The 26283-nt window shown below is 42.2% G+C and overlaps 1 protein-coding gene across 1 annotated transcript in view; it reads left to right on the top strand.

Moving 5' to 3' along the window:
• The window catches only part of FRMPD4 (FERM and PDZ domain containing 4), a 216913-nt gene that overhangs the window by 166649 nt on the left and 23981 nt on the right, over window positions 1–26283 (top strand). The window contains exons 5-8 of the mRNA XM_064277969.1: window positions 7988–8092; window positions 12897–13004; window positions 17496–17627; window positions 22797–22916. Of these exons, the coding sequence (XP_064134039.1) occupies window positions 7988–8092; window positions 12897–13004; window positions 17496–17627; window positions 22797–22916 (465 nt within the window). The remainder of the gene's footprint in view (window positions 1–7987; window positions 8093–12896; window positions 13005–17495; window positions 17628–22796; window positions 22917–26283) is intronic.

The following is a 26283-nucleotide window of genomic DNA, read 5'->3' on the forward strand; positions in this document are numbered from 1 at the left end:
GCAGTTCAACTCTGTCCCATAGGGTCAGCATGAATCGGAATTGATTTGCTGGCAACAGGTTTACTTCTGGTTTTTGGCTTGGTGGCGTAGACGGTTCACCTCTTGACTGCTAATCAAAAGGTTGGCACTTTGAAGCCACCCACCAGCTCGCAGGAGAGAAGACTTGGCAATCTTCTCCCATAAAGATGATAGCCAAGAACACCCTATGGGGCAGTTCTACTCTGTCACATGGGGTCGCTATGAGTCAGAATCGACAGCACCCAACAACAATGACAACAACCATTAATTATTTATTTAATAAAGGTGGGCATTAGAGGAAATGTGGCCATGAGAATTTGATTTGAGCAGCCTTGCCAAGAGGGTGGAGAGTGATTAAAATTGCATTGCCTTCAGTTCCCATGATTGTTTTTTTAAAACAACTTTATCGAGGTATAATTTGCATACCCCAAAATTCACCCATTTGAACCGTGCAATTCCATGATCTTTATAAAGTTCACAGAGGTGAGCAGCCATCACCGGGACATGGTTCTAGAACATTTCCATCACCCAGTAGGATCCCTCATGCCTGTTTACGATGAATCCGCATCCCCACCCCACATCCCAGGCAACCACTAATTTACTTCTATAGATTTGCCGTTGCTTGTAACACTTCATACATTGTCAGTTGAACTCAAAAATACTGTGGCGAATTTCTCTGGATTTTTCCCAGAACGTTTCCTGTCAGTTCCCTGCCTGGCCTTCCTCTGGACTGGCAGAGGTTCTGCTTGAGCTTCCATTTCCTCCTCCCCCAGAGTTGGAGTGCTTTTACATCTACTAAAACTGAAAAACCCAAACCAGTTGCCATGGAGTTGACTCCAGCTCACAGCGAACCCGTATGTGTCAGAGTAGAATTGTGCCCCAGAGGGTTTTCAGGCAGATTTTTCAGAAGTAGATCACCAGGCCTTTCTTCCAAGGTGCTTCTGAGTGGACTTGAACCTGCAACCTTTCGGTCAGCAGCAAGTGTGTTGGCTATTTGGCCTACCTAGGGACTCCACAGGTAATAAAAGGCCCCAGTATTTGCCAACTTCCATCTTCTGACCCAACTCTTCATCTCCCAGAATTTTCCTCCTTGGTGTTGTAGCCTAGCATTTTAGACAGGAAAAAATATATTCAAAAATATATTCAGGATGCCGATATGATTAACCAAGACAACGAATCCTGCCATCTAGGACAGAGCTATGTGTATTAAAAGCTCAGTTTAATATCGATTGTTACTTTTAGCCCCAGCTCTTTGATGCAAGTACACACACAGACACACTTTTGAATTTGAAAACTAAGGAGGCAGCAGGATGTAATAGAGCCAAGATTTGAGATCCAGCCCCCAGCAATATAACTGCAGTGACTCTCATAACTGCTCTGAACCCCGGTTTCCTCATCTACATAAGGAAGGGCCCAATAACATCAAATCCAAAGGCCTTTCTGCTCTGCCATCTCATGATACATCAGTTCTTTCAGCGGGCTTCCACATAAATTACAGCCAGGTTGGTGTTTTTGTTGTTGTTGTCCTTTGGGGGGAAGTTGGAGTCACTCTTTAATCTTCTCCAGCTGGGCTGTTTTTAGATCGCTTCACTTAACTAATTTGTCATTCACACTTGCTTCAAATCTGTCTACACATGTGCATTTGTTTGCAGTGGACAAATCCATTTTGATGAGGCTAATGTAAATATCTATGGTAAGTAATTGAAAAAAAAAAAAAAAAAAAAAGTAATTGAGCAACTGTTAATTCCTGGTAGAGCTTCCAGTTTCCATGGTCTTTCCTGAATTCTCTCCCCTCCACTTAGAACCTTTTAAAAATGCAATATTGGAACCGTTTTACTCCAAACCAAGTTATTTTTGCAAGATAATGTTTGACCCCATGCAATAACCTTAGAGAAGGAGGGGGTTTAGCATTTAAGTTAAAAGTTGTGTCTTGTGGCTTTGCTTGCTCTTCTTGTCATTTGAGTGTTCGTGACTTGTTATTCATATGAATACTCACCACACTCAGTGAATCATGGAATTTCATTCTAACAGATAGTCTGGAATTTTCTAAGCATTCATGTGGCTGTTGCTGTGGTATAATATTGCAAGTCATCATTTAGCCACAACAGTTCTTGTTGCCAAGAACAAGCTGCCCCTTGCTCCTTAGAGTCACTCTCTCACCACTCCATCTTTGCAGATGAATTCTCATCTTTCACTTTCCTTTGATCAACCCTCCTTTCCTGGAATGCCTCCCTCCCTAACTCCAAACTCATCACCTCCTCAGCCTAGCCAAACCCTTCTCACCCTTCAAGTCTCAGCACAAATTCTGAAAGCTCCCTCAAGGTGCGTTATTGAGGTGGGATCAATTCTGTGCTGTGGTGGGCTGTCCTGTGCGTTGCAGGATGGTGAATAGCATCCCTGGCCTCCACCCACTAGATGCCAGGAGCACCTACCCTTGAGTTGAGACAACCAAAAATGTCCCCAGACATGGTGGGATGTCCCCTGATAAGGAAGAGGGGCAAAATCTCCCCCAATTGAGAACCACTGTCCCACCTGAAGTTTTTCCTTACTGTTCCAGCCCACTTTGTTCCAGCCCACAGTGGCTTTTCCCTCTTCTAAACTGTAGGAGTTGAAATGAAAGAGTTGAAACTTTAAAATTACTTCAATAGATACATTTAGTTGGTAATAAAGTAACAAAGTAGCACCCCATTTCATGCCTTAAATCATTTTGGGAGACTGATGTTGGGTTTCATGTACTTGTAAACATCCTCTCAGAAGCCAGTCTCAATGTATAGAAACAGATGATGCAGCAAACCAAAAGAAAGTCAATAAATTTTACTTTTATTACCGACAATAAAAATCAGCATTTCTTTTACAACAACTTGCTGCCCAGCATTTTTTATGTTGTGCTTCTTCTGTATAATAAGGCCCGGTAAAGACAGGGACCCAAAGTTGACACTCTCCCAGCACACTTCACCTGTGGTAGGATGACCCGGCCACAGAAATTCATCCCCAAGAGGCCCAGGCCAAAGGGCCTGGGGGGAGAGGCTTGGGATCCCAGAAATTCTTTCATAAGAAGTGATTCTTAAAAGACCGCAGCCTCATTTTTTAAAATATTGTGTAGGGCTTCCTTTCCCTGCCATTTTTTCTTTTTTCCTAAGAGGAAAATGTGGAAGGAGCAGAAGGAAATACAAATGCAGAAAAATAGTCATCAGCAAGCTTTTCCCTTCGAGACAACCAGTATAAACATTTCGACCTATTTCCTTCCAGTCTTTTTTTTTTTATGCCTTGTCAGTAGTTGAGATCATATTGTATGTACAATTTTATTCTGTCTCTTTTATTTAAGATATCATGAGTATTTTCCCATGTCATGAAGAATTTTTTATAAGCTGCAAAACATTACATTGAATCACAGGCCACATCCAGCCCGCTGCCTGTTTTTATAAGCAATGTTTTTTTGGAACATAATCATGCTCATTCATTTATGTATTGTCTGTGGCTCCGTTCATGCTACGATGGCACAGTGAAGTAATCGCAACAGAGCACTTATGGCCCACAAAGTCTAAAACATTACAGAAAAAGTTTGCCAACCTCTGGTCTAGACTATCTCTAGAACTTCCCTCCACAGGAATTTGCTTGATATTGTATCTCTGCTTGGTCCATTTCCCCACTCCTCTTTCAGGTTTTCCTGGGAACACTTCCAAAGAAATTAGTTTCAAGCAAATCCTTGTCTCAAGCTCTGTGTCTGGAAAACCCAACCTATGGCAACTCAGTAAATACAAAGTGAATGAAAACAAAGCCCCTTCCCTCCTGCCTTTTGTCACCTTACTTGATCCTTGGAAGCTGACTGGTGGCATGAGTCATTATCCAGATATTTACTAATGCCTTCTATGTGAGTCATACAGTAGAGCTAACTCGATTGTAAGTTTAAGATCTTACACTTCAGTTTCAGAAATTAATCTTATTTATGTAATTTTTTCAAACTGTGTTCTAAGGGCTCTAAGGGCATCTAAAAACACTGGGAGCATGCCCCCCATCTATTGTTATCACCTTAACAGCAGAGAGTTTGGAAGGAGGAGCAGAAGTTGATTAGGGTCCTTCTCATCTTAAAATTAATTAGCAGCAGGAGAATCTGATTATTCTACATGGTAATTATTTGTCATTTGCACCACAGGATGGATATGTAGTGCCTGTGATCAGCACCTATAGGTCTAGAGGCTGTTAAGAATTAATTCTCCAGGTTTTTGGGTGGTCCACATCCTATATTTTTTTACAACAACAAAAAAAGTCTAAGTTATAACTGTAGTCATGACTCTTATACTGCCAGTAGCCAGCCAGTGGAATAAGCCATTACTTGGTTGATTCTTGGAGTCTCTAGGTGGCGCAAGGGGTTAATATGCTTGGCTGCTAACCAAAAGGTTGGAGGTTCAAGTCCACCCAGAAGCACTTTGAAAGAAAGGCCTGGTGACCTACTTCTAAAAAATCAGTCACTGGAAACCCTGTGGAGTACAGTTCCACTCTGACACACATGGGGTCACAAAGTCAGCTCTGACTCATGGCAACTGGGTTTTTGTTTTTGTTGTTGTTGATTCTCATTAAGTAGCCCCTTCAGACTTGGAGAGTCAAAGTTTTTATTATCAAAAAGTAATTTTTAAAAATGTCGGTAGATTATATGCAGTCACAAACTCAGAAGTAAACAAGAAAAAATGCACTTGTTATGGATTTATACTTAGGCTTTTATCTTAAGTCTGTTGACTCCAAATTATGTATAAAATAATGTTGACTTGATAGCCTTGGTTGTCCAGTTTCCTTTCTGGTCTTCCTAGATAACTGTTTTTGTCATTAGTTATGGTAAATAGGAAACGCTGGTGGCATAGTGGTTAAGTGCTATGGCTGCTAACCAAAGGGTCTGCAGTTCGAATCCACCAGGTGCCCCTTGGAAACCCTATGGGGCAGTTCTACTCTGTCCTATAGGGTCGCTATGAGTCGGAATCGACTCAACAGCACTGGGTTTGGTTTTCTGGTATGGTAAATAAATATCGGAATGGGGCTACAGAGGAGGTGGCATGCTATAGCTACAGAAAGCAGAGAGAAGCAGCCCCAGCTTGATAAGTTCTGCCATCTGAGACCATTTACTTTAGGGTCAAATAACCCTGTATACATCCATGGCCCTTGGGAACATCTCTGCATCTTCAGATTATACAATAAATGACGTCGTTGTTATTGTTAACTGCTGTTGAATTGGCCCTGACTCATGGCAACGGTAAATGACATGCATCAAAAAACTAACTTCTGTTAAACAGACTTTTTATTGAGGCAAAGAGTTACGTAGAACATTCTAGAAAAATGTGGTAAAATATTAAATTTAAAAATTGGGAAGCATAGAGGAATAGACGCAGGGTTACTTTGAATCAGACTCGACTTGATGGCAATGGGTTTGGTTTTGGGTTTTAGATATGGCACACTGACATGTGTGAAATACTTCCAACAAATACTACCCCAACAATGCTGGAGAAGTGGGGTGTCGCAGCATTAAAACATCTCGTTCAGTTAATTAGTCATGTCTGTGCAGTAGCTTTATTACAGCTGCTTCACTGGTGTTAACCTCATTGTACCAATGTAAATATCCTCTACATAAGATCATTAAGGGAGAAGAATGTTTTCCTTCAGCTAAAAAATGGCGTATCAAAAGCAAATGAACTCATGAACTGTGTGATTTGTTCGTTAATCATCACTAAATGTGGCCTACCTGTCATTGCAAAGATACTGATGAGGACGCCACCAGCACATCGCTTCAGCTCGGCAGTAGCACTTTTAAAAGTCAAGCTGAGCATTTTTAAAGCTATTCTTTTTTGAAGAGCAGCCATTCAGAGCGTTTTTTCTTTGTTTGTTTAAAGAGAGCAGCCATTCTCTTAAAACGTCTTGCAAAGATGGAGGAAATGAAACTCTGGGGGTCAAACCATCCATCTTTCCAGTCCTCTAAGACGCGCTCGTAGCAAGACGCTGCTCATAGCAAAGCGTGGGGTGGAGGCAAAGGCAAACTTTAGAAATAACAGGATTCTTCTGGTACTAAGCCAAAACCTTCATCCAGGAACATACACACACATTTTATCATGTTTTTTTTTTACATTAATTTTTTTTATTGTGGTAAAATACACATAAAATTTACCATCTAAACCAGTTTAAAGTATACACTTCAGTTTCATTAAGTTCATTGACGGTGTTGCGCAACCGTCATCACTATCTAATTCCAGAACATTTTCATCACCCCAAAAGGAAACCCATTAAGGAGCCACGCCCCATTTTCCCCTCCCTACAGCCCCTGGCAACCACTCATCTGCTTTCTGTCTCTATGGATTTGCCTATTCTGGACATCTCACATAAATAGTATCATACAATATGTGCCTTTTGTGATTAGCTTCTTTCACATACTATAGTGTTCTCAAAGTTCATCAGTGTTGTAGGTAGCATGTGTCAGAACTTAGTGCCTTTTTATGGCTGAATGACATTCCATTGTATAGAGAGACCACCTTTTGTTTATTCTACCATGTTGTTTTCTAATTAGTCTCAGAAGTACTTATATCTGACAGATATGGGGTTTTTGTTTTTAACTTGAAAACCAAAGTAAGGGTCACCCTAATCAGCTTGTGTGCCTTGACATTAATAGAATACACAGAATGTTGAGCTTCTGTGTTGATTCTAAAATCAATTACTAGAATTCTTTAAGTAATAGCCTCAATATCTTAGGACTATATACTGTGATGAAACCCTGGTGACTCAGTGGTTAAGAGCTACAGCTGCTAATCAAGAGGTTGGCAGTTCAGATCCACCAGGCGCACCCTGAAAACCCTATGGGGCAGTTCTACTCTGTCCAATAGGGTCACTATGAGCCAGAATCAACTCACAGCAACGGGTTTTTATATACTATGATAAACATTAGACTGAACCATATGCAACTGTCAATATTTGACCATTTTAATGTACAAAGATGGCAATAGCGTGGTTCAAGCTAAATATTTACTTCTAGATTGGGTTCAAGAGAAAATACAGTTGGATTTTTTTTTTCCTTAAGTAATTAAATGGTGACTGCAACATAGCCTAGATCTACTAGGTGTATCTACTAGATGGCTTCCACCTTAGGCCTCATTATAATTATGCACCAAGGATGATTCTCAGATGAAGTGACTTCACCAGGATCACGCAGCAGGGGATCCCCCTGGACCCAGCACCCTTGTAAGCAGGTTCTCCCATTGCACTTTCCATTCTGAGAAAGAAGAAATGAGTCGTTCAGCCCTTCTTTCCAATAAAAGACAGGAGAGAATCTTAAAGTACAAACTATAGGATGGGCAGAATATACAGCCAACTCCTAACTGTAGAGCAAGATCTCCTCTCTACCCCCTGCCCAGTAAGCTCAGACGTTACCAACAAGAAGATGAAACTCAGGCTGTGGGTACATAAAGCATGTGTGCCGACAGAGAGACAGACTGACAGAATGTGTGCTTGCCTGCTCACATGCCTATAGGCCCTGAATGTGAATACCGTGAGATTATCGATCATTCTAAAACTATCAGTGGCCCATCTCCACCTCATTAAAATAAATAATTAATGATCACCTTCTCATAAACTCAACGTTAGATTTGGCCAGCACCTCCTTTTCCAATCATGCTCAAAGCTCTGTATTCAAAGCAGAGTTTATGTACTTTCACGGCGATCATTTTAAAAGACCCTTGGCGATGTGCTCGCTAATAACAGGGAGCATGCTGTTTGTAGTTCTGGTCTGGCGACTAAGTGAAACGTATTAGTTTATGGGTATGACAGGGTTTTGACTGCATCTATCATTTGCATTTCATCCTTGAATTGGGCATGCACCAAATGTCTTACTTTTTAGCAAAAATATTGCTTATCTGCGATGATGAAGGTGGAAAACAACTGTTACAAAGTTTGTGTTATGTTACGAGTAATCAGAGAAAATGTCTTCTGTTCCTTCCAGTCTCCCAAATCAGCATTTATTAGTGCTGCAAAGAAGGCGAGGTTGAAGTCCAACCCGGTCAAAGTGCGTTTCTCTGAGGAGGTCATCATCAATGGCCAAGTGTCGGTGAGTTTACAGTCGTCTGCTTCATGACTCGCAGAGATTCACCACGGCTCAGGCCTTTGCACTCAAATGAAGCCAGTGGTCCCACTGAAATGATCAATTGGGAATTGGTTGTTGGATTTCGTGGGGGTGTCAACTCCCAGGAGCCCTGGTGGTGCAGTGGTTAAGAGCTTGGCTGCTAACCAAAAGGTTGGCCGTTCGAATCCACCAGCCGCTTCTTGGAAACCCTATGGGGCAGTTCTACTCTGTCCTATACGATCTCTATAAGTCGGAATCGACAGGACTGCAACAGTTTTTGTTTTTTTTTTTTACGGGTCAACTCTCAGGATTGTGAAAGGCTTGAGAAGTCATCAGGTAGTCTGGTTTTTTCTCGAACACCTCCAATGTCAGACACCTCACTACTTTGCAGAGCAATTCGTTCAATTTAGGTTCACTCACATTGCCTTATATCGAGTCAAAAGATTCCTCCTTGAAACTTCCACCTATTACTCCCCATTCTGCCAACTAAGCCCTCTTCCATACGACAGCCCTTTATGTATTATGAAAAAGGTATTATGTTCTCCCTTATCCCCTCCAAAAAAGGCTCTGGTCTTTCAACTAATCAAAATGGCAATGAAGTCAAAATGATGGAATGGTTTTGTATGTGCACTTCTCCATCAGTAGGTCTTGATAGAAATCCTGATTGCTCGGTCACGTAATTGAGCTGCAAAATGAGTAATGCAAACATTAGTAGGGTGCCTTATTTTCAACTTTTCCCCCCCCAAAAAGAACATATGTAGCTATAATAGATTGAATTATGTCCCCCCAAAATATGTGTCAACTTGGTTAGGCCATGTGTGGTTGTCCTCCATTTTGTGATTTTCGTGTGTATTATAAATCGTAATCTCTGCCTGTGGTTAAAAGGATTAGGGTGGGATGTAACACTCTTGCTCAGGTCACCTCCCTGATCCAATGTAAAGGGAGTTTCCTTGGAGTGTGGCCTGTACCACCTTTTATCTTACAAGAGATAAAAAGGAAAGAGAAGGAGGCAGAGAGTTGGGAAACTCATACCACAAGAAAGCAGTGCCTGGATCAGAGCGTGTCCTTTGGACCTGAGGTTCCTGCGTTGAGATGCTCCCAGACCAAGGGAAGACGGATGACAAGGACCTTCCTCCAGAGCCGACAGAGAGAAAGCCTTCCTTCTCTTGGAGCCAGCGCCCTGAATTCAAACTTCTAGCCTACTGGACTGTGAGAGAATAAACTTCTCTTTGTTAAAGCCATCCACCTCATACCACCAAGAAAGCAGCACCGGGAGCAGAGCACGTCCTTTGGACCTGGGGTTCCTGCACCTGAGAAGCTCCTTGACCAGGAGAAGATTGATGACAAGGAATCTTCCTCCAGAGCCAACAGAGAAAGAGCCTTCCCCTGGAGCTGACACCCTGAATTTGGACTTGTAACCTACTAGACTGTGAGAGAATAAATTTCTCTTTGTTAAAGCCATCCACTTGTGGTAATTCTGTTACAGCAGCGCTAGATAACTAAGGCAATGATAGCCTAGTGTTTTTTCGCTTCTGGAAAGCTTTCACCTAGGACACCAATGTTTTTTGGCTCCCTGAAATGCCCAGTTTTGTTGTTGTTGTTTTTTAAATAAACTCCTATGGATAAAATCTCATTATGGATCAAAAACTCTGTGCTGGGATTGGACCTGGATTTGGATTTGAAGATGTGGGCTTGCCCATTGTATTCGTTTCCTGAGTGACTTTAAACAACAGAAATTTATTGTCTCCCAGTCCTGGAGACTAGAAGTCTGAATTCAGGTTGTAGGAATGGCCATGCTCTCTCCGACAGCTCTACGGGGAGATCCTTCCTTGTCTCTTCCAGCTTCTGGTAGCCCCAGGTGTTCCTTGGCTTGTGGCAGCACAACCCCAATCCCTGTCTCCATCTCACATGGAGCTCTCCCTCAGTGTCTCTCTCTATGTCTCTTCTTTTTCCATAAGGACACTGGTCATATTGGATTAGGGCCCACCCTACTCCTGTGTGGAAACCCTGGTGGCATAGTGGTTAAGTGCTACAGCTGCTAATCAAAAAGGTCGACAGTTCAAATCCACCAGGCGCTCCTTGGAAACTATGGGGCAGTTCTACTCTGTCCTATAGGGTTGCTATGAGTTGGAATCAGCTCAACGTCAATGGGGGTACTCCTGTATGACCTCATGTTAACTGATAACATCTACAAAGACCCTATTTCCACATAAGGGCACATTCCCAGGTACTGGGGGTAAGGCCTTCACCATACCTTTTGGGGATCACGGTTCAACCCACAGTTCACCCACTCATGGTCCGAGTGTCTTCTAGCCAAAACTTACTGTCCTGGGTCTGCCCCACTTGGCCTCCAGGGAATTAACAGGCCAATTTGTTAAACGATTATAAACTTTATGGACCAAGGCCCGAGGATGTCACTACACTTCCCCGTGAGGATTTTAGTCACAGCCTTGTGCTCTCAATCGCCATCTCCCACCCTACACACTGCTTAGTGCCTCTTTCACATCATGATCTGTCCTGCTCAGCTCAGTAGATCTCCAGCATTCTGGACACAGAATTACCAATGATTCGCAAGAAGATTGACTATCTGAGCTTAAGGCTGGAAGGTCCCAGTCACAGAGGAAGCTTGCCTTGAGCATCAGTATATCACAGAAGCTCATCTGAACCTTACCTTTCCTGTTCTTCCCGGAGCTTCCCAGGCTAAGATGGAGTGGTCAGGAAGTCTACGCATCTTTAGAGAGAACAGGGTTCTACAAGCTGCTGTGGCAGTTGCAGTTCATCCTTGAATACAGCAGGGCCTGTTCAGGGTAAAGGAACCCTGATGGCACAGGGGTTAAGTGCTCTGCTGCTAACCAGAAGGTAGTTGGTTGGAACCCACCAGCTGCCCTGGGGGAGAAAGATGTGACAGTCTGCTTCCGTAAAGATTGACGGCCTTGGAACCGCCACGGGGCAGTTCTACTCTGTTTTAAATTGTCGCTATGTGCTGGAATTGACTCCACAACAACAGGAGTCACAGCTTCGCCACAGGCCTGTGTCTGGCAGGAAATTTGCTCCTCAACCTTTCGGACCATCTTCATTTCCAGTCTTCTCTTGCTCTCCTAAGTCATTGTGTGCCGTTTCTTCTGGACTGGGATCCAGACTTACTCAATGAATTGGGTAGTAGGAAAGTCAAGTGGGAAATCCACAGGAGTGGAAAGGAGGGGGAGGAAAATCAGAGAAAGACTTAGGGAAGCGGCTTGTTACAGAAAGACGTGGAATGGAAATCTCAAGGACTGTCTACAAGATGCTGGCAAATCTCCGATACTCTTGTAACTTCAGTTTCCGCACCTGTAAAACAAGGGGTGTAGAGTTTCATGATCATTGAGTTTCCTTTGACTCCTTTGTGGCCAACTATATATGAATAGGGAAACCCTGGTGGCGTAGTGGTTAAGTCCTACGGCTGCTAATCAAAAGGTCGGCGGTTCGAATCCACCAGGTGCTCCTTGAAAACTCTATGGGGCATTTCTACCCTATCCTATAGGGTTGCTATGAGTCGGAATCTACTTGACGGCAACGAGTTTGGTTTTTTGGTTATATGTGAATAGCAGTTCACTCCAAGGATCCATGAACCTCGTTTAAATGTGCCCTCTTTCTCTGCCCTTTCAACTCTCGCATCTCTCACTAATCCGGTTGTCCTTCAGTCAACTCTGACTCGTGGTGACCCCGTGTGTGTCAGTAGAATTGTGCTCCATATGATTTTTCAATGGCTGGTTTTCAGAAGTAGATTGGCAGACCTTTCTTCCAAGGTGCCTCTAGGTGGACTCCAACCTCCAACCTTTCAGTTAGCAGTCAAGCATATTAACCATTTGTACCACCTAGGGGGAAACCCTGGTGGCGTAGTGGTTAAGTGCTACGGCTGCTAACCAAGAGGTCAGTAGTTCAAACCCATCAGGCACTCCTTGGAAACTCTATGGGGCAGTTCTACTCTGTCCTATAGGGTTGCTATGAGTCGGAATCGACTTGACGGCAGTGGGTTTTGGTTTTGGTTTACCACCTAGGGACTCCCATCTCTCATGACTTCCAATTGAAGAGAGAGAATTCAAAGGAATGTGTTTCTATTGTTTGCTTTTGATTGTTTCAAGCTGGCATCTCTTTGTGTTTGTGTGTATGTGTGTTATTTCTAAATCATGGACTGTTTGTCATAGGCATAATGTTCTATTCTATTGTAACACACATACCCGTTCCTTATATTTTCCCTTTGAGTTCAAAGAACATGTCTAAATCGGTTAAAAATAGTTTCACTTAAGAAGTTGACACTTCAAGCTGGTTAAGACTTGTAGTTTGCTGCCACAACCACTGCTGGGTACCAACAGACCTGCCATCAAATGTCATCCTTGCCAGGCCTCCCTCTATTCAAGACACGCTGCTCTGCTAACGTCAGGGCTAGTAGCTCCAAATATTGTGGCTTAATTACAAAGGAATTATTTCTGTAAACGGGTTTACCACTGGGGAATCTTGAGTTTAAAAAAAAAGAAAAGCTCGTCTGATTTTCTGACGTGCTAATGTCTTTTTTAATGTCTTTTATTTGAATCGGCTGAGCCATTTGTAGCTAGAAAATAATAATTTGTGCCATGAACAACTTAACTCAGATATCACTAAAGGGACACTGTGACTGGCCATAGAGAGTTCGATTGTTTTTTTTTTTTTTTTTATGCCCTAATTAGAATAACTGGAGACCTGAGGTGCTACAGCAAAGAGCAGAATTCCCATTTGACTGACTTACACTCTTCCCCCTTCTTTTGTTAAACAGGAAACTGTTAAGGACAATTCACTTCTTTTTATGCCAAATGTTTTGAAAGTCTATCTGGAAAATGGGCAGACCAAATCATTCCGTTTTGACTGCAGCACCTCCATAAAGGTAAGATGAGTTGATAAGCTCCATAAGCAGAGGGGCGCCAGGTACTGCGTGTGGCAGGACCTTCCTCCAGAACTGTCCATTTTTTCTGAGATTTTGCTGGTTGCTTCCATATTTTTTTTTTCCATATAAGGTAGCGTACTAATACTTAAAAACAACCCAAAACAATAAAGCTTAAACTGAGATGGTTCTGCTCTTTGTTTTTTGATGTTGCGGAACAACATACAGTGAAACCTGTGAAAGCCGGAACTCGACGGGACTGCCTTGTTTTTCAGGATCTCGCTTCTCTGACAGGTTTCCCCCTTACACAGGTTCCAGCTTTCGAAGGTTTTACTGTAATATGCTATCAGCGAAGAAACACTAGGGCCAGTACTGCATATTAATGTGCCTGCAGATTAATTAAAATAGTGTGACTATCACCAAGAAGCCTTGGCACCCTGCCCAAAACCAGCATGATTTCTCAGCAAAGTCAGCCACCAGGAAGATTAAGACGTTAGCTGTTAATTGAATAGCTGCTACTTTGGTGTCCAGCAAAAACAAAGGAAAGAATAACGTAAAGATAACACTTTTAATGGCCATAACCAATTTCATGGAAACAATGTAGAAAAAGGCAGAAATGAGGCAGACTTCTGAGGAGGAAGGTGGGAAGGAAGAGTCACAAAGCAATTGTAGTTGTCCCGAGCCACAGCTGAGTTTGACATAATGCATATTGAGTCCAAGCAGATGGGTTTCTTTTCCCTCTGCTCCCTCCCTGGGAAAAAAGAGTGTGGATTCTCTTTTTCATTAGACAAAAGTGTGTTCAGGAATGGATTGTTCCCTAACGCCCCATCAACCTAAGATAGGGTTTTTTCAAATGGCACAGTAAAAAAGATTTTGTGGAGGGAAAAAAAGTACCTTGTGATGATCTCTACCATAATCTCTCAAGAGAATGTTTGACTCTGTGTTAAAAATGGCTACGAATGATCAACCCCCAGTTCTCAGTTTTTAAAAATTAATCAGCATAGCATTTCTACAAAGGCCCTTTGGCTGTACATTCTTATTGTCATGATACCAACAAGCAGTTTGTTTTGAATTGCTTTAAATGTCCTAAATTAGACAATATAAGTAGATAGATAATGGATCATTTAAGTCATTCTAGATGAAATATTAACTTCCCTCCTACAAGACTACTGATTCTACATGGTGATGACTGAAAAAGTCCTTTCCTTTTTTTTCTACTCAATATCAATTTATGGTGAGGTGTTAAACTAATTATTGACCAACTAACTCAGAAAGCAGCACATTTTTTCTGTAAGAGGCCAGATAGTAAATATTTAGGCTTTGCAGGCCATACGGTCTCTACTGGAACTCTGTTGTTGTATCATGAAAGCAGCCATAGATGATATGTAAACGGTGGGCATGGCCAGATTTGTCCTGAGGGCCATAGTTTACCGACTCCTGAACTAACCCACCAAAACCGAAAACCAAACCCACTACCATCCAGTCGATTCTGACTCAAAGTGACCCTATAGGACAGAGTAGAACTGCCCCATAGTGTTTCTAAGGAGTGGCTGGTGGATTTGAACTGCTGACCTCTTGGTTGGCAGCCATAGCTCTTAACCACCGTGCCACCAGGGCTCTGAACTAACCCACAGAACTACATAGTATGGAAACCCTGGTGGTGTAATGGTTAAGAGTTTGGCTACTAACCAAAAGATCGGCGGTTTGAATCCACCAGGTGCTTCCTGGAAACCCCATGGGCCAGTTCAACTCTGTCCTACAGGGTTGCTATGAGTCAGAATTGACTCGATGGCAATGGGTTTGGGTTTGTTTTTTGTTTTTGGTTCTTACACTGTCACCTGGTTCTGTGTTGCTTGCTGGTCAGGAAAGCTCCTTGCTGTTGGACTTCTTACCTGACCTGAAAATGTAGCTTGAAACTTGAACATATTTTTTTCTTTTCTAAATAATTTATTTTTGTTGTTCTTGTTGAAAACACACAAAGCAAAACATGTACCAATCCAACAATTTCTACACATACAATTCAGTGGCATTCATTACATTCTTCAAGTTGTGAAACCGTTCTGAACCTCTTTTTCCCAATTACTCCTCCCAGGGCAGAGTAACAAGTAAGCAAGGTATACACAGGCTTACTTGTGTTTATTTACACCTTTGATGTGAAAAACAGGTGAAATTGTACACTACAGATTAGTGAATAAGCACAAGTAACTCTGTGTGCACCTCGCTTATTGGGTAATCCATCCCTGCCTCCACCGTTTACATGGACTCACTGCCCCCTAAACTTCCCATCTAACCTTTCAAGTTACTGTTGTCAGCTTGATCCCATATAGATAGTTCTTTAAAAGAGCACAATGCTCAAGGCAGACATTCTTTTCTAATTAAGCTAAACTATCATTAAAAAAAAAAAATTTATCATTTGGTTTAAAGAAGACTTCAGGGGATATTTTGGCTTAAGGTTTAAAGATTATCTCAGGGCAGTAGTTTAGGGGGTTTATGCAGCCTCAGTGGCTCCAGAAAGTCTGGAATCCATGAGAATTTGAAATTCTGTTGAACACATTTCCTAACAGGAATAAATCTAAGTTTAAAAGAGAGCCCTTCATTAATTCCTGTGTACTCTTTATGCTAGGAACCCACACTAGACTTAAGTTTGATGTCCCTGAGGATTGCAGATGGCAATGCGATGACAGGGAGCAATGCAAAGGGTTCAGATCAATTAAAGTGATCCTATCTGGTACCCTAACAGCCAATTATCACACTAGACACAGGAGGGGAGGTGTAAAATGACAACAGTATAGTTATGAGAAAGCTGTGTTTAATAAAAATTGCCCAGATTCCTACTACGGAGTCAAAACAAAGAAAAACTACTGCTGTTGATTTTCCGGTGTCCTCCCTGGTGATGCTGGAGAATGTTTTATAAAGTGCATATTGCCACACAAAAGACTGGCCCCATTTTCTCTTCCCTGGGCCTTGAGCAAAAACTGTGAAGCAAAGAATTTTTTTTTTAATTCAACACAGTGAAAGCATTTATGCTGAGTGATTTTGGGGAGGGGTTTAATGGGGCCTGAAGAAATTGGAAGAGGTCCACAGAGAAGAATCAAAACATTAGAGTAATCAGCAAAAGAAAACTGTATGGCGGGGTTTCTCCACCTCGGCCTTGTTGGCATTTGGGGCTGGATCATTCTTAGCTGTGGGGGTTTGTCCTCTGCACTGTGGGGATTTGTCCTCTGCACTGTGGGATGTTTAGCGGCATCCCTGGTCTCCACCCACTAGTTGCCAGTAGCACCCCTTCCCCGAGTTGTGACAACCAAAAATGTCTCCAGAAATTACCAAATGTCACTGTGTAGCAAAATTGCCTCCAGTTGAGAACCACTCTTCTAATATTTGTTAGCATCCCAACATAAACAATCTTGAAGAAGCCTGAAGGATCAGTTACTAATTTTCAAGTCCCTGAAAAAAGTAAAGGTTGAGGAGATTAGTTTTGCATTATAGTGTGTGTGTGTATGTAAAACAACTTTCCGGTCATAAATATTTAATCGTGCAAGAGATTGTGGACTCATTCCAGGTTCCTCAGAGATTTAAGAGAAAAGCTAATGTGTATTGTTATGGCGTCCTAACTCTGGGCCAAAAGAGTGTTGTAATGAATGCTTTCTCTGTATTCACTCATCTAATCCTTATGTCCATTCTGACTCAGGGATTATTATTATCCCAAGTTTACCAAAGGGGAAACCAAGGTATAAAAAAAAAAAATTTTTTTTTTTAGAGAGGTTAAATAATTTGCCCAAAGCTGCACTCCTAATAAGCAGTAGAGCTGGGATTAGAAATCAGGTATTCTCTTCCCAGAGTCCATGTTTTTAACCAGTACCATACTTCTCTTACAGAAGGTAGACCAGGGGTCAGCAAACATTTTCTGTAAAGGACCAGATTAGTAAATACTTTAGACTTTGTGGGTTATATAGTCTCTGTTGCAACTACTCAACTCTGCTGTTGGAACATGAAAGCAGACATAGACAATCAGTGAACAAATGAGTGTGGCTACGTTCAATAAAACTTTATTTACAAAAACAAGTGATGGACTGTGTTTGGCCCGGGGCTGTAGTTTACCAGTCCTTCAAGTAGACTCTTTCAGAGCTGGTTTGAGTGCCAACCTGTTTAGAAGAAAGGAGAATTGAACTAGCTACACTACACGACCTATTGTAACCTTTCTAATGTAGGACCTTAAGTGATAGGTAAGCTCCACCTCCAACTATTTACCCCATTGCCTCCTGTTCCTGAAGTCCATAAAGATTTTGAGTGGTGAGGGAGGCCAGGAAAAGGGCAAGGGAAGGAAGATCTCATTTCTGAATCTTTTTGGATCTTCAGAGCATCAAGGTTCAGAATCAAACAAAGATATAAAATTTAAGCATTGGAAACCTTCATGTGCTATACTTTTCGGTCAGTAGACTCCACAAGAGGGCCACCTTGATTTTGATCACATCTTGTCAATGTTTCCTCTGTAAGGATGTCATCTTAACCCTTCAAGAGAAGCTCTCCATCAAGGGCATCGAACACTTCTCCCTCATGCTGGAGCAGAGGACAGAAGGGGCCGGGACCAAGCTGCTTTTGCTTCATGAACAGGAGACCCTAACTCAGGTCTGTGAAATTGTACTCTCAAATGATGCGCTGCTAGCAAGAGCAGAGGTCATCCCACCCCAGAATTCCCCCATCTTCTAATCTTTAACTGAGTTAACTGCATGCCTGTATCCCCACCAAAGGAAGCACCAGAATCCATAAAAGGGTTTTACACCTCAAGGTGATGTTTCCCATTTAGTCCATCTTTCATAGCTTGGCAGTTGGTCTCATAAACACGTTTGTCATTCAGAGATTTGGCAGCTACTCACTGGGAATGTGGCTCTGGAGAGTTATATTTTCTGTTCTTGCAGTGACTTGTTCGCCTGGTTTAAATATTGATCTCTTGAAACCATTACAAAGAAACGGTTTGAGATTATTTAAATTAAGCTGAAATCGTATCTAGTTGTTTTATATTCTGGGTACATACTAAGACTATTTTTGGAAGCCTAAACTCCCTGCCCCAGTCCTGCCCACTGGAAATATGTGATCTACCAATGTGTCCCAGTTCCTTGTTACCAAGATGCCACCCCCATCTGTTTCCTGGGGAGGCAAGCAGGCTGCTTGGCTGCTGAATTCAGCACAGCCCTCCCCACCCCGTGAGTTTCCTTGTGACTCCACATAAGCAGAATCTTTGTTGGGATTTCAACAAATTCCTTACAGGTAGGAGAGTTCAGGATGAGGGAACTTTAAGGAGGGGCCACGAGGGAACACCAGGAGGTAAGGGTGGGAGTCAAGATACCACCATCACATGGAGTGGCAGAAAGTGTCATCACACCAAAGTGCTTCTTGGTTGTCTATAATTAAAAGGTAGTGTCCCACACATCAGGTATCCCAGTGCTCTTGCTCCAACTCAGTGTAATGAATGAGTTAGAAAGTGGTCATTTGTGTTGATTTCTATTCCTCTGAATTGGACCTATTATTTCTCTCAGGTTTAAATCAACCTATACATATGTTCAGTGTCCCTGGGTATCACGAATGGTTAAGCATTCGGCTACTAACTAAAAGGTTGGTGGTTCGAATCCACCCAGAGGTGCCATGGAAGAAAGGCCTGGTGATCTTCCAAAAGCTCACAACCATTGGAAACCTTACGGAGCACAGTTCTACTCTGAAATACTTGGGGTCACCATAAGTTGGAATCAACTTGATGGCAACTGGTTTGGTTTTTTGGTTTATACATATTTTTAATCACTTCTAATGATTATTATTTTAACCTATGCCAAAATATGCTTGGAAGTAGATGACTTATTTTATGCTTCATTGAAAAAAAAAATGAAACCCTTTGCTGTAAAGTTGATTTCAACTCATACCAACCCTATAGGACAGAGCAGAGCTGCCCCATAGTGTTTCCAAGGAGCGGCTGGTGGGTTCAAACCACCAGCCTTTTGGTTAGCAGCCAAGCACTTAACCACTGTGCCACCATGGCTGCTTTGTGGTTCATTACAGGGGAAAAACCCCTGATATATAGAAACCCTCGGGTGAAAGGCGTCTCGATCTAAGTTTCCCTTGAGGTGGACCTTGAGACAAGGATTTAAATGCAAGTGGTTCATTTGGGAGGAGATATTGGGAAACACCAACAGGGGCATTGGAAAGGGAGGTGGGAAAAATTGGGAAGCCAATAAAGAATGTGCTGTCAAGCCAGTTTCCACTGTGGGCAGCTGGAATTCCATCCTACTTGGGAACAGTGGGAGACAGTGTAGAACACACCTCAGAGCTATCCCAACTAAGCCAGGCATGAGGGAGCTGAGGCATTCATCCACCAAAAGGCTGTCCATGATTGGTTGTGGGCTATTCCCAAGGGCAGTTGTTAGTTGCCATTGAATCAGCTCCCACTCAATGGCAACCCCATGTACAGCAGAAGGGAACGTTGCCCCCTCCTGCACCATCTTCATGATGGTCAGTATGTTTGAGTCCATTGTTGTGTCTGTTGTAGCGCCTTCCAACCAGGGCTCTCATCTTCCAGCACTACATTGGACAATATTCTGTTGCAATCCGTAGGGTTTTCATTGGCTGACTTTCAGGCCTTTTTTCCTAGTCTAGAAGCTCCACTGAAACCTGTCCACCATGGGTCATCCTGCTGGCATTTGAAATACTGGTCCCATAGCTTCCAGTATCACAGCAACATGTAAGTCACTACACTACAGCAAACTGACAGGTGGTGGCCAAGGACAGTTACTCCCCGACTATTCAGATCTGCATTGTGCTGGCAGACAATGACACGTCTTTGCAGTAAATAACCTTCAACTTGTAGTTATAAACACCAAGGAGACATGAGTGGAGCACCAACATTGGTCAATATGAACCTAAGAAAACCCCAACCTATATTTAATGTGGAAACGCCGGTGGCGTAGTGGCTAAGTGCTACGGCTGCTAACCAAAGGGTCGGCAGTTCGAATCCACCAGGCACTCCTTGGAAACTCTATGAGGCAGTTCTACTCTGTCCTATAGGGTCACTATGAGTCAGAATCGACTCAACAGCACTGGGTTTTTTTTTTTATTATTATTTAATGTAATAGAATTTCACAAGCTTTTGATATTTCTGGCTATGCTTTCCCTCTGAACTTCCATCTATGGCAGTACTTATGGGAAAGCCTCATGCTGATATAGTTGGATAAAAATTCTTTAAAAGTCTCTTCTGGTGCTAGGTAACCATACCTTCTCATTCCAGATTGATTTTGAATGTTTAAATCTCTTCTAAAATGTTAGAAGGAAACAAAAGATCTTAAACAGTGATTCTCCCCTTACCCTCCTTAGGAGAGACTTTTTTTTTAATTGTGCTTTAAGTGAAAGTTTACAAATCAAGTCAGTCTCTCATACAAAACCTTATAGACACCTTGCTATAGGTGTATATAGCTACTCCTAGTTGCACTCCTCCTAATGAGACAGCACACTCCTTCTCTCCACCCTGTATTCCCCATGTCCATTCAGCCAGCTTCTGTCCCCCTTGGCCTTCACATCTCCCTGCCAGACAGGAGATGCCAATGTAGTCTCAAGTGTCTACTTGATCCAAGAAGCTCATTCTTCACCAGAATCTTTTTCTATCCCATTGTCCAATCCAATCCCTGTCTGAAGAGTTGGCTTTGGGAGTGGTTCCTGTCTTGGGCTAACAGAAGGTCTGGGGGCCGTGACCTCTGGGGTCCTTCTAGTCTCAGTCAGACCATTAAGTCTGGTCTTTTTAGGAGAATGTGGGGTCTGCATCCCACTGCTCTCTTGCTCCCTCAGGGACTCTCTGTTGTGTTCCTTGTCAGGGCGGTCATTGGTTGTAGCCGACCAACATCTAGTTCTTCTGGTCTCAGGCTGATGTAGTCTCTAGTTTGTGGCCCTTTCTGTCTCTTGGGCTCATAATTACCTTGTGTCCTTGCTGTTCTTCATTCTCCTTCGGTCCAGGTGGGTTGGGACCAATTGTTGCATTTTAGATGGACGCTTGCTAGTGTTTAAGACCCCAGACCCCACTCTCCAAAGTGGGATGCAAAATGTTTTTTTAATAGATTTTATTATGCAATTGACCTAGATGTCCCCTGAAACCATGGTCCCCAAACCCCCGCCCCCTGCTATGCTGGCCTTCAAAGCATTCGGTTCATTCAGGAAATTTCTTTGCTTTTGGTTTAGTCCAGTTGTGCGGACCTAGGAGAGACTTTTTTAGAATCAAGACCAAAATCAAATTGCTAAACCTCAAGTATTATCTCTAGAAAAGAAAAATGATTTAAATGTCCTGAAACAAACCAGCTGTATGCCTTTGAAATCAATGCATATAAAAAATTCAATCAAGAGACTATTTATAGGCATGATGGAAAGGGGCAGTCAGTCAGTATAAGAAGTTATAATTTGTCCAATAACAAAAGTCATTTTAAAGCATTTAATTCTGATGAAAACTCCCAAAGGGATTTTTCAGCAACTCTACCTGAATTTCTCATGGCTTGATACTAAACTTCTGTCTAGAAAATACCATGGTCTATTTACATAATACTTAGAGTTTCCAAGAAATTATTTCTTTTTTAGAGACTGTTGACTACCATTTCTAATGAGTCTCAAGCATTGTTTCATATTACATTAATTTATTTCCCAAAACTAATTTGTGTATTTTGTGTGGCACACAGTGCAAAGTGGGTGTGTTTGGTACTTCTCTTATTTCACTGTGAATTTAGCATTCCACTCAGCATTGATTAGTTGCCAACCTGTGGTGTCATTGAAGTGCCTTTGTATACTTTGAAAGTTACCATTGTCACACCATTATATCAGGCGTTTGGGGTAGTCTGGAAACTTGTGGACCCCAGATGTAGTGCATGGGCCAAAGTTTCTGCCTTCCTCCTTTGCAATGACATGTCATCCAAGGGCTGCACGACCGCTCTTCCATTACTACAGTCTGGAGTCTGATTTAGAAGAAACACAGCAGTGTGACACAGTGCTGTGCTCTCCCCTTGGATCCCTTTTATGTGCTCCCTCACTCCCCTCACCTTGACTTTGGTCAAGCTCGCACTTCCAACAGCAGCACCTGTAGATCTTCTTAGAAGCCTGCCCTCAGGCAACTGGAGCCCATTTGCCCACACCTGGACATCCATGTCCCCTGGGACAGCCCTAAGTGGTTTGTGTTTATCTACTAACCTAAAGGTTGGCAGTTCAAACCCACACCCGGTGGTGCCACAGGCGAAAGGCCTGGTGATCTGCTTCCATAAGATCACAGCCAAGAAAACCCTATGGAGCAGTTCTACTCTGTAGTACATGGGGTCACTGTGAGTCAAAATCAACTCAACAGCAATGGTTTTGATTTGGGGGGGGAGGGATAACCCTAATCCAATGCCTGATGAGTGCTCTTTTGGCTCAGGTCTCGGCAGCTGTGTGGTGTAACTTAGGCTTCAGAGTCCCCTGCAGGATCAGGCCATGACTAGCCTCTGCTGGGCTCCCCTGAGTCACCTCCTTGCTTGGTTTCTTCTCCTTCCCAGACCTGCTTCCCCTGCCCCTTACTGGCCTCTCCTGTGAGCAATAAACCCCTTATACACAAACCCTTGTCACAGGGTCTGCTTCAGGGGAGCCCAGCCTAAGTCACAAGGTATGGGCAGCTTTCAGAGAATGAGTATCTGTGGTAAATACTCAAAGAACCGCCAGTGCCCGGTGTCTGAAGGAAGTTGCCTTTGCTTCTGTGTCCCTCCACCATTCCTCAGTCAGCACTGAAGGGTTCTTGTCTGATTGGTCTAGGTGACACAGAGGCCCAGCTCCCACAAGATGAGGTGTCTTTTCCGAATTAGCTTTGTCCCAAAGGACCCAATTGACCTTTTAAGGAGAGACCCAGTCGCTTTCGAGTATCTCTATGTTCAGGTATGTGAAAATTTTGGCATGTTTTATATTTAATGTGGGGTAGATTAACTTTGGTTTTTTTTTTTTTTCCTGAATTCTTTAACCCCGGGGTCTTCTTTCTCTTTGTCACTCAAGCTTAAGATATTACAAGGTGGTTCTGTGGTGCTCTTTTAATTTTTACTTTTTATTTTGAAATAATCTCAGGCTTACAAAAACTTTGCAGGAGTGTTAGAAGAACTTGTCACCTGTTTAACCACATTTACTTTATGTTTAGTGTGTGCAAAAGTTCTCTCCCACACACGCATTATATATATATGTATATATATAGTCCATGTATATATATATATTTTTTTTCTGAACCACATGAAAGTCAATTACACAAACCCTGCCCCTTTACCCATAAATACTTCAGTGTGTATCTCCTAATAACAAGGGCATTTTTTATATAACCTTTGTGCAATGAACAAAATCAGGGAAGTCAACCTTGATGGATTACCATTATCTGCTCTGCAGTCCATATCCAAATGTTGCCAATTGTCCCCAAAATGTTCTTTGTATCAGTTTTGTTCTAGAACAAGATCCACTCCAAGATCTCAGCTTGCATTTAGTTGTCAAGTCTCCTTAGTCTTCTAGAACATTCCTCAGCCTTTCTTTGACTTTCGTGACCATGATAGTTCTGCGGAGCACTGATCAGTTGTTTTGTAGAAGTCTCTCAGTTTGAGTTCCTCTGATGTTTCCTCATGATTAGACTGAGATGATGCAGTTTTGGCAGGAGAACGACATGGGTGATTTTGTGTCCTCCTCTGCACATCACATCAGGAGGCACATGATGTCAGTTTGTCCCTTAATGACAAAGTTAACTTTAACCCTTGGTTAAGGGGGTCTCCTCCAAATGTCTCCATTCTAAAGTTACTACATTTGCATTTATAATTAATATGTAATTTGTGAAGAGTCACATGGCATCTTTCTCATTATCTTGCATCTCATCAAACTTTCACCCACTGGTTTTCATGTTCATAGATGATTCTTGCCTAAATCCATTATTATTGTGATGGCTAAAAAATGATTTTTCTAATTCCATGATTTCTTCTCCATTTATTAATTAGCATTCAACTGTCAGATCAAGTTTTCCCTCTCCTTTATTTACTTATTCATTCATTTATTTATTTGTGCTTAGATTGTTCTGAAATATTGTGATATTATTATGCTGGAATTATTCATTTCAAGGAGATAAGAAGGTAAGACTTAGCAGACTACATCTATATCTGATTCTGGGATATAATTCTCAGAAATGGAGGCTTCCAGGAATGAGTATTTGGCAGAGTTTGTCTCAAACGGAATTTATCCAATTTGATCTTTAGGAGATGTTCCCATATTTTTCTAAAGCCACTTCTCATTACCCTCACTGAAATTTCCAGTATAACAGTAAGAGCCCATTTACCTAATACTTAGACAGCTAGCATTAGAACTACTCAGAAAGGTTGTAAACTTAAATGTAACCTCCCCTACAAAAAGAAAGGGAAAAGACAAAAGTGAGGCCAAAACAAAAAAGAGATGGCATGCTCTTTTTGGCTGGACATAAGAAAGAAAAAACAAAGAAATAGGAAAAAGACAAAAGCAACATTTGTTAACTCTGTGTAGTTAATACTCTGATATTTGTTTTACTATTTTCAATATTTTCTGGTATCTTTGAAAGCTTTCATAATCTCTAAAAAGTGGGGTGGGTAAAGAAAGTAGATAGAACAGAGATGCAGACGAGATGTGAGAGGTTAGGAATGATAATATAAATTAAAGCGTCAAAAAGCCCTGGAAAACAGAAATTTAGTCTAATAAGAAGAAACCAGAACCTCCTAGAACATTCCAGAAGATGCGGGCACTCAAGGAAAGCTGGCTAAACTTCTGAAGAGACCGTGGTATTTACAGCTCAGTTTTTTTTAGGATGACAAATGTTCATGAAGATCGCCCTGAGTCCTCACAAAAAGGCAAAACCTCTTCAGTACACCTTGCTTAGCAAGTAAAGAAATGTACTCTTTAGAAAGTTTTCCATCAAGAACTGTGAAACTGTCATGATTTGGGTTCTTAAAGGGTTCGACTTTGGCCACCTGGGCCCCTCACTTGTCTACAGTATCTCCCGTTCTCCAAAAGGCCAGGTAACCCAGATGTGAAGGTATGACACTAGTAGCCTGATTCGCGGCTGATGCATTGCTGTGTGCTCCCCACATTCGGCCCAGAACCAACCCAAGGCTTTCCACTGCAGCTCAGACTGTCTGCTGTGCTGATTAGCTTGGTAGCTGCAAATAGTTATAGGTGTCAGTCAGCGTGTGACTGGAGACTGTGAGATGCTTTCAGCTACCGTTCTCTATAATTATATGCCCGTCCCTTTAACAGGATGATACTTTAAAACCATTTTACTCTGCTTCTGTTTGAAACATCCTAAGTCCTTTGCAATTTTAAGAGTGAGGTTGTGTTTGTCTTGGGGAGGGGTGACCTCTAAAGTACACAAGGAGTACTGCTAAGCGCGGCACTGTTTGAGGTGTATTGTTCCAGGCTAATGTAGTTTATAGAGATCTCTCTTATCCAAAAGACACATCTTTTATACCTGAGAGACTGTTTTCAGGATAGAAAAGCCTGTCTGGGGATCTTCCCCAGGGACTAGCAGAAGAAGACTGATGATATTTCTGCTTCCCCCACCTTGGGAGTTGCATGGCAGATAGAATAGCCACCTCCTCAGGGAGTAGCGGGGAGGTGGGGGGAATGGAAGGCCATGGATGGTGGGCAACAGAGACCAAAATAAAGCTACTGTCATCTTCTATATCCACCACTAGTAGCGGTCCACTGCGAGATGAAATGAGAATTTCTTTGCCTCGGGCTTTCTACTTCGAAATGCCTTCTATCACAGAGTATGCGGTATGTCTAAAATAACATTATAAAGGATAACCAATAATATAAGTCTACAGATCTCCAAACGGTGCCTGTGTGCTCATGTTGCTTTTAAGATGCTAAAAAGATGCAATAAAAGTAATAAGCTAAGAGAACAAAAGAGTAAGCAGAAGCAATATATATCACATTACAAAGACAAAAATCAGTTGACTCTGCTGGGCTTCTTATGAGGACAGTAGCCATTGACGAGGTGAACCATGAAGATGAAAACCAGTTTCAAGAGTGATAACATGTACTAACCTCCATGTCATTAATGGACCATGAGGTATTTCACAGATTTTAACATATTTAGCAGTAAATCCTAGTAACCCAGACTGTCCTCATTCATAATTTGAATGGGCTGTGTGGACATCAACCTTTCCACTATCTGTTAAGAGATTGTTATGCCAATGAGCAGACAGGATAATACCTAAGAGGCTACAAAATGTTTTCAAACACTTCAGTAGTA

Source organism: Loxodonta africana, chromosome X, assembly GCF_030014295.1.
Source record: "Loxodonta africana isolate mLoxAfr1 chromosome X, mLoxAfr1.hap2, whole genome shotgun sequence".
In the NCBI taxonomy this organism is placed as follows: domain Eukaryota; kingdom Metazoa; phylum Chordata; class Mammalia; order Proboscidea; family Elephantidae; genus Loxodonta; species Loxodonta africana.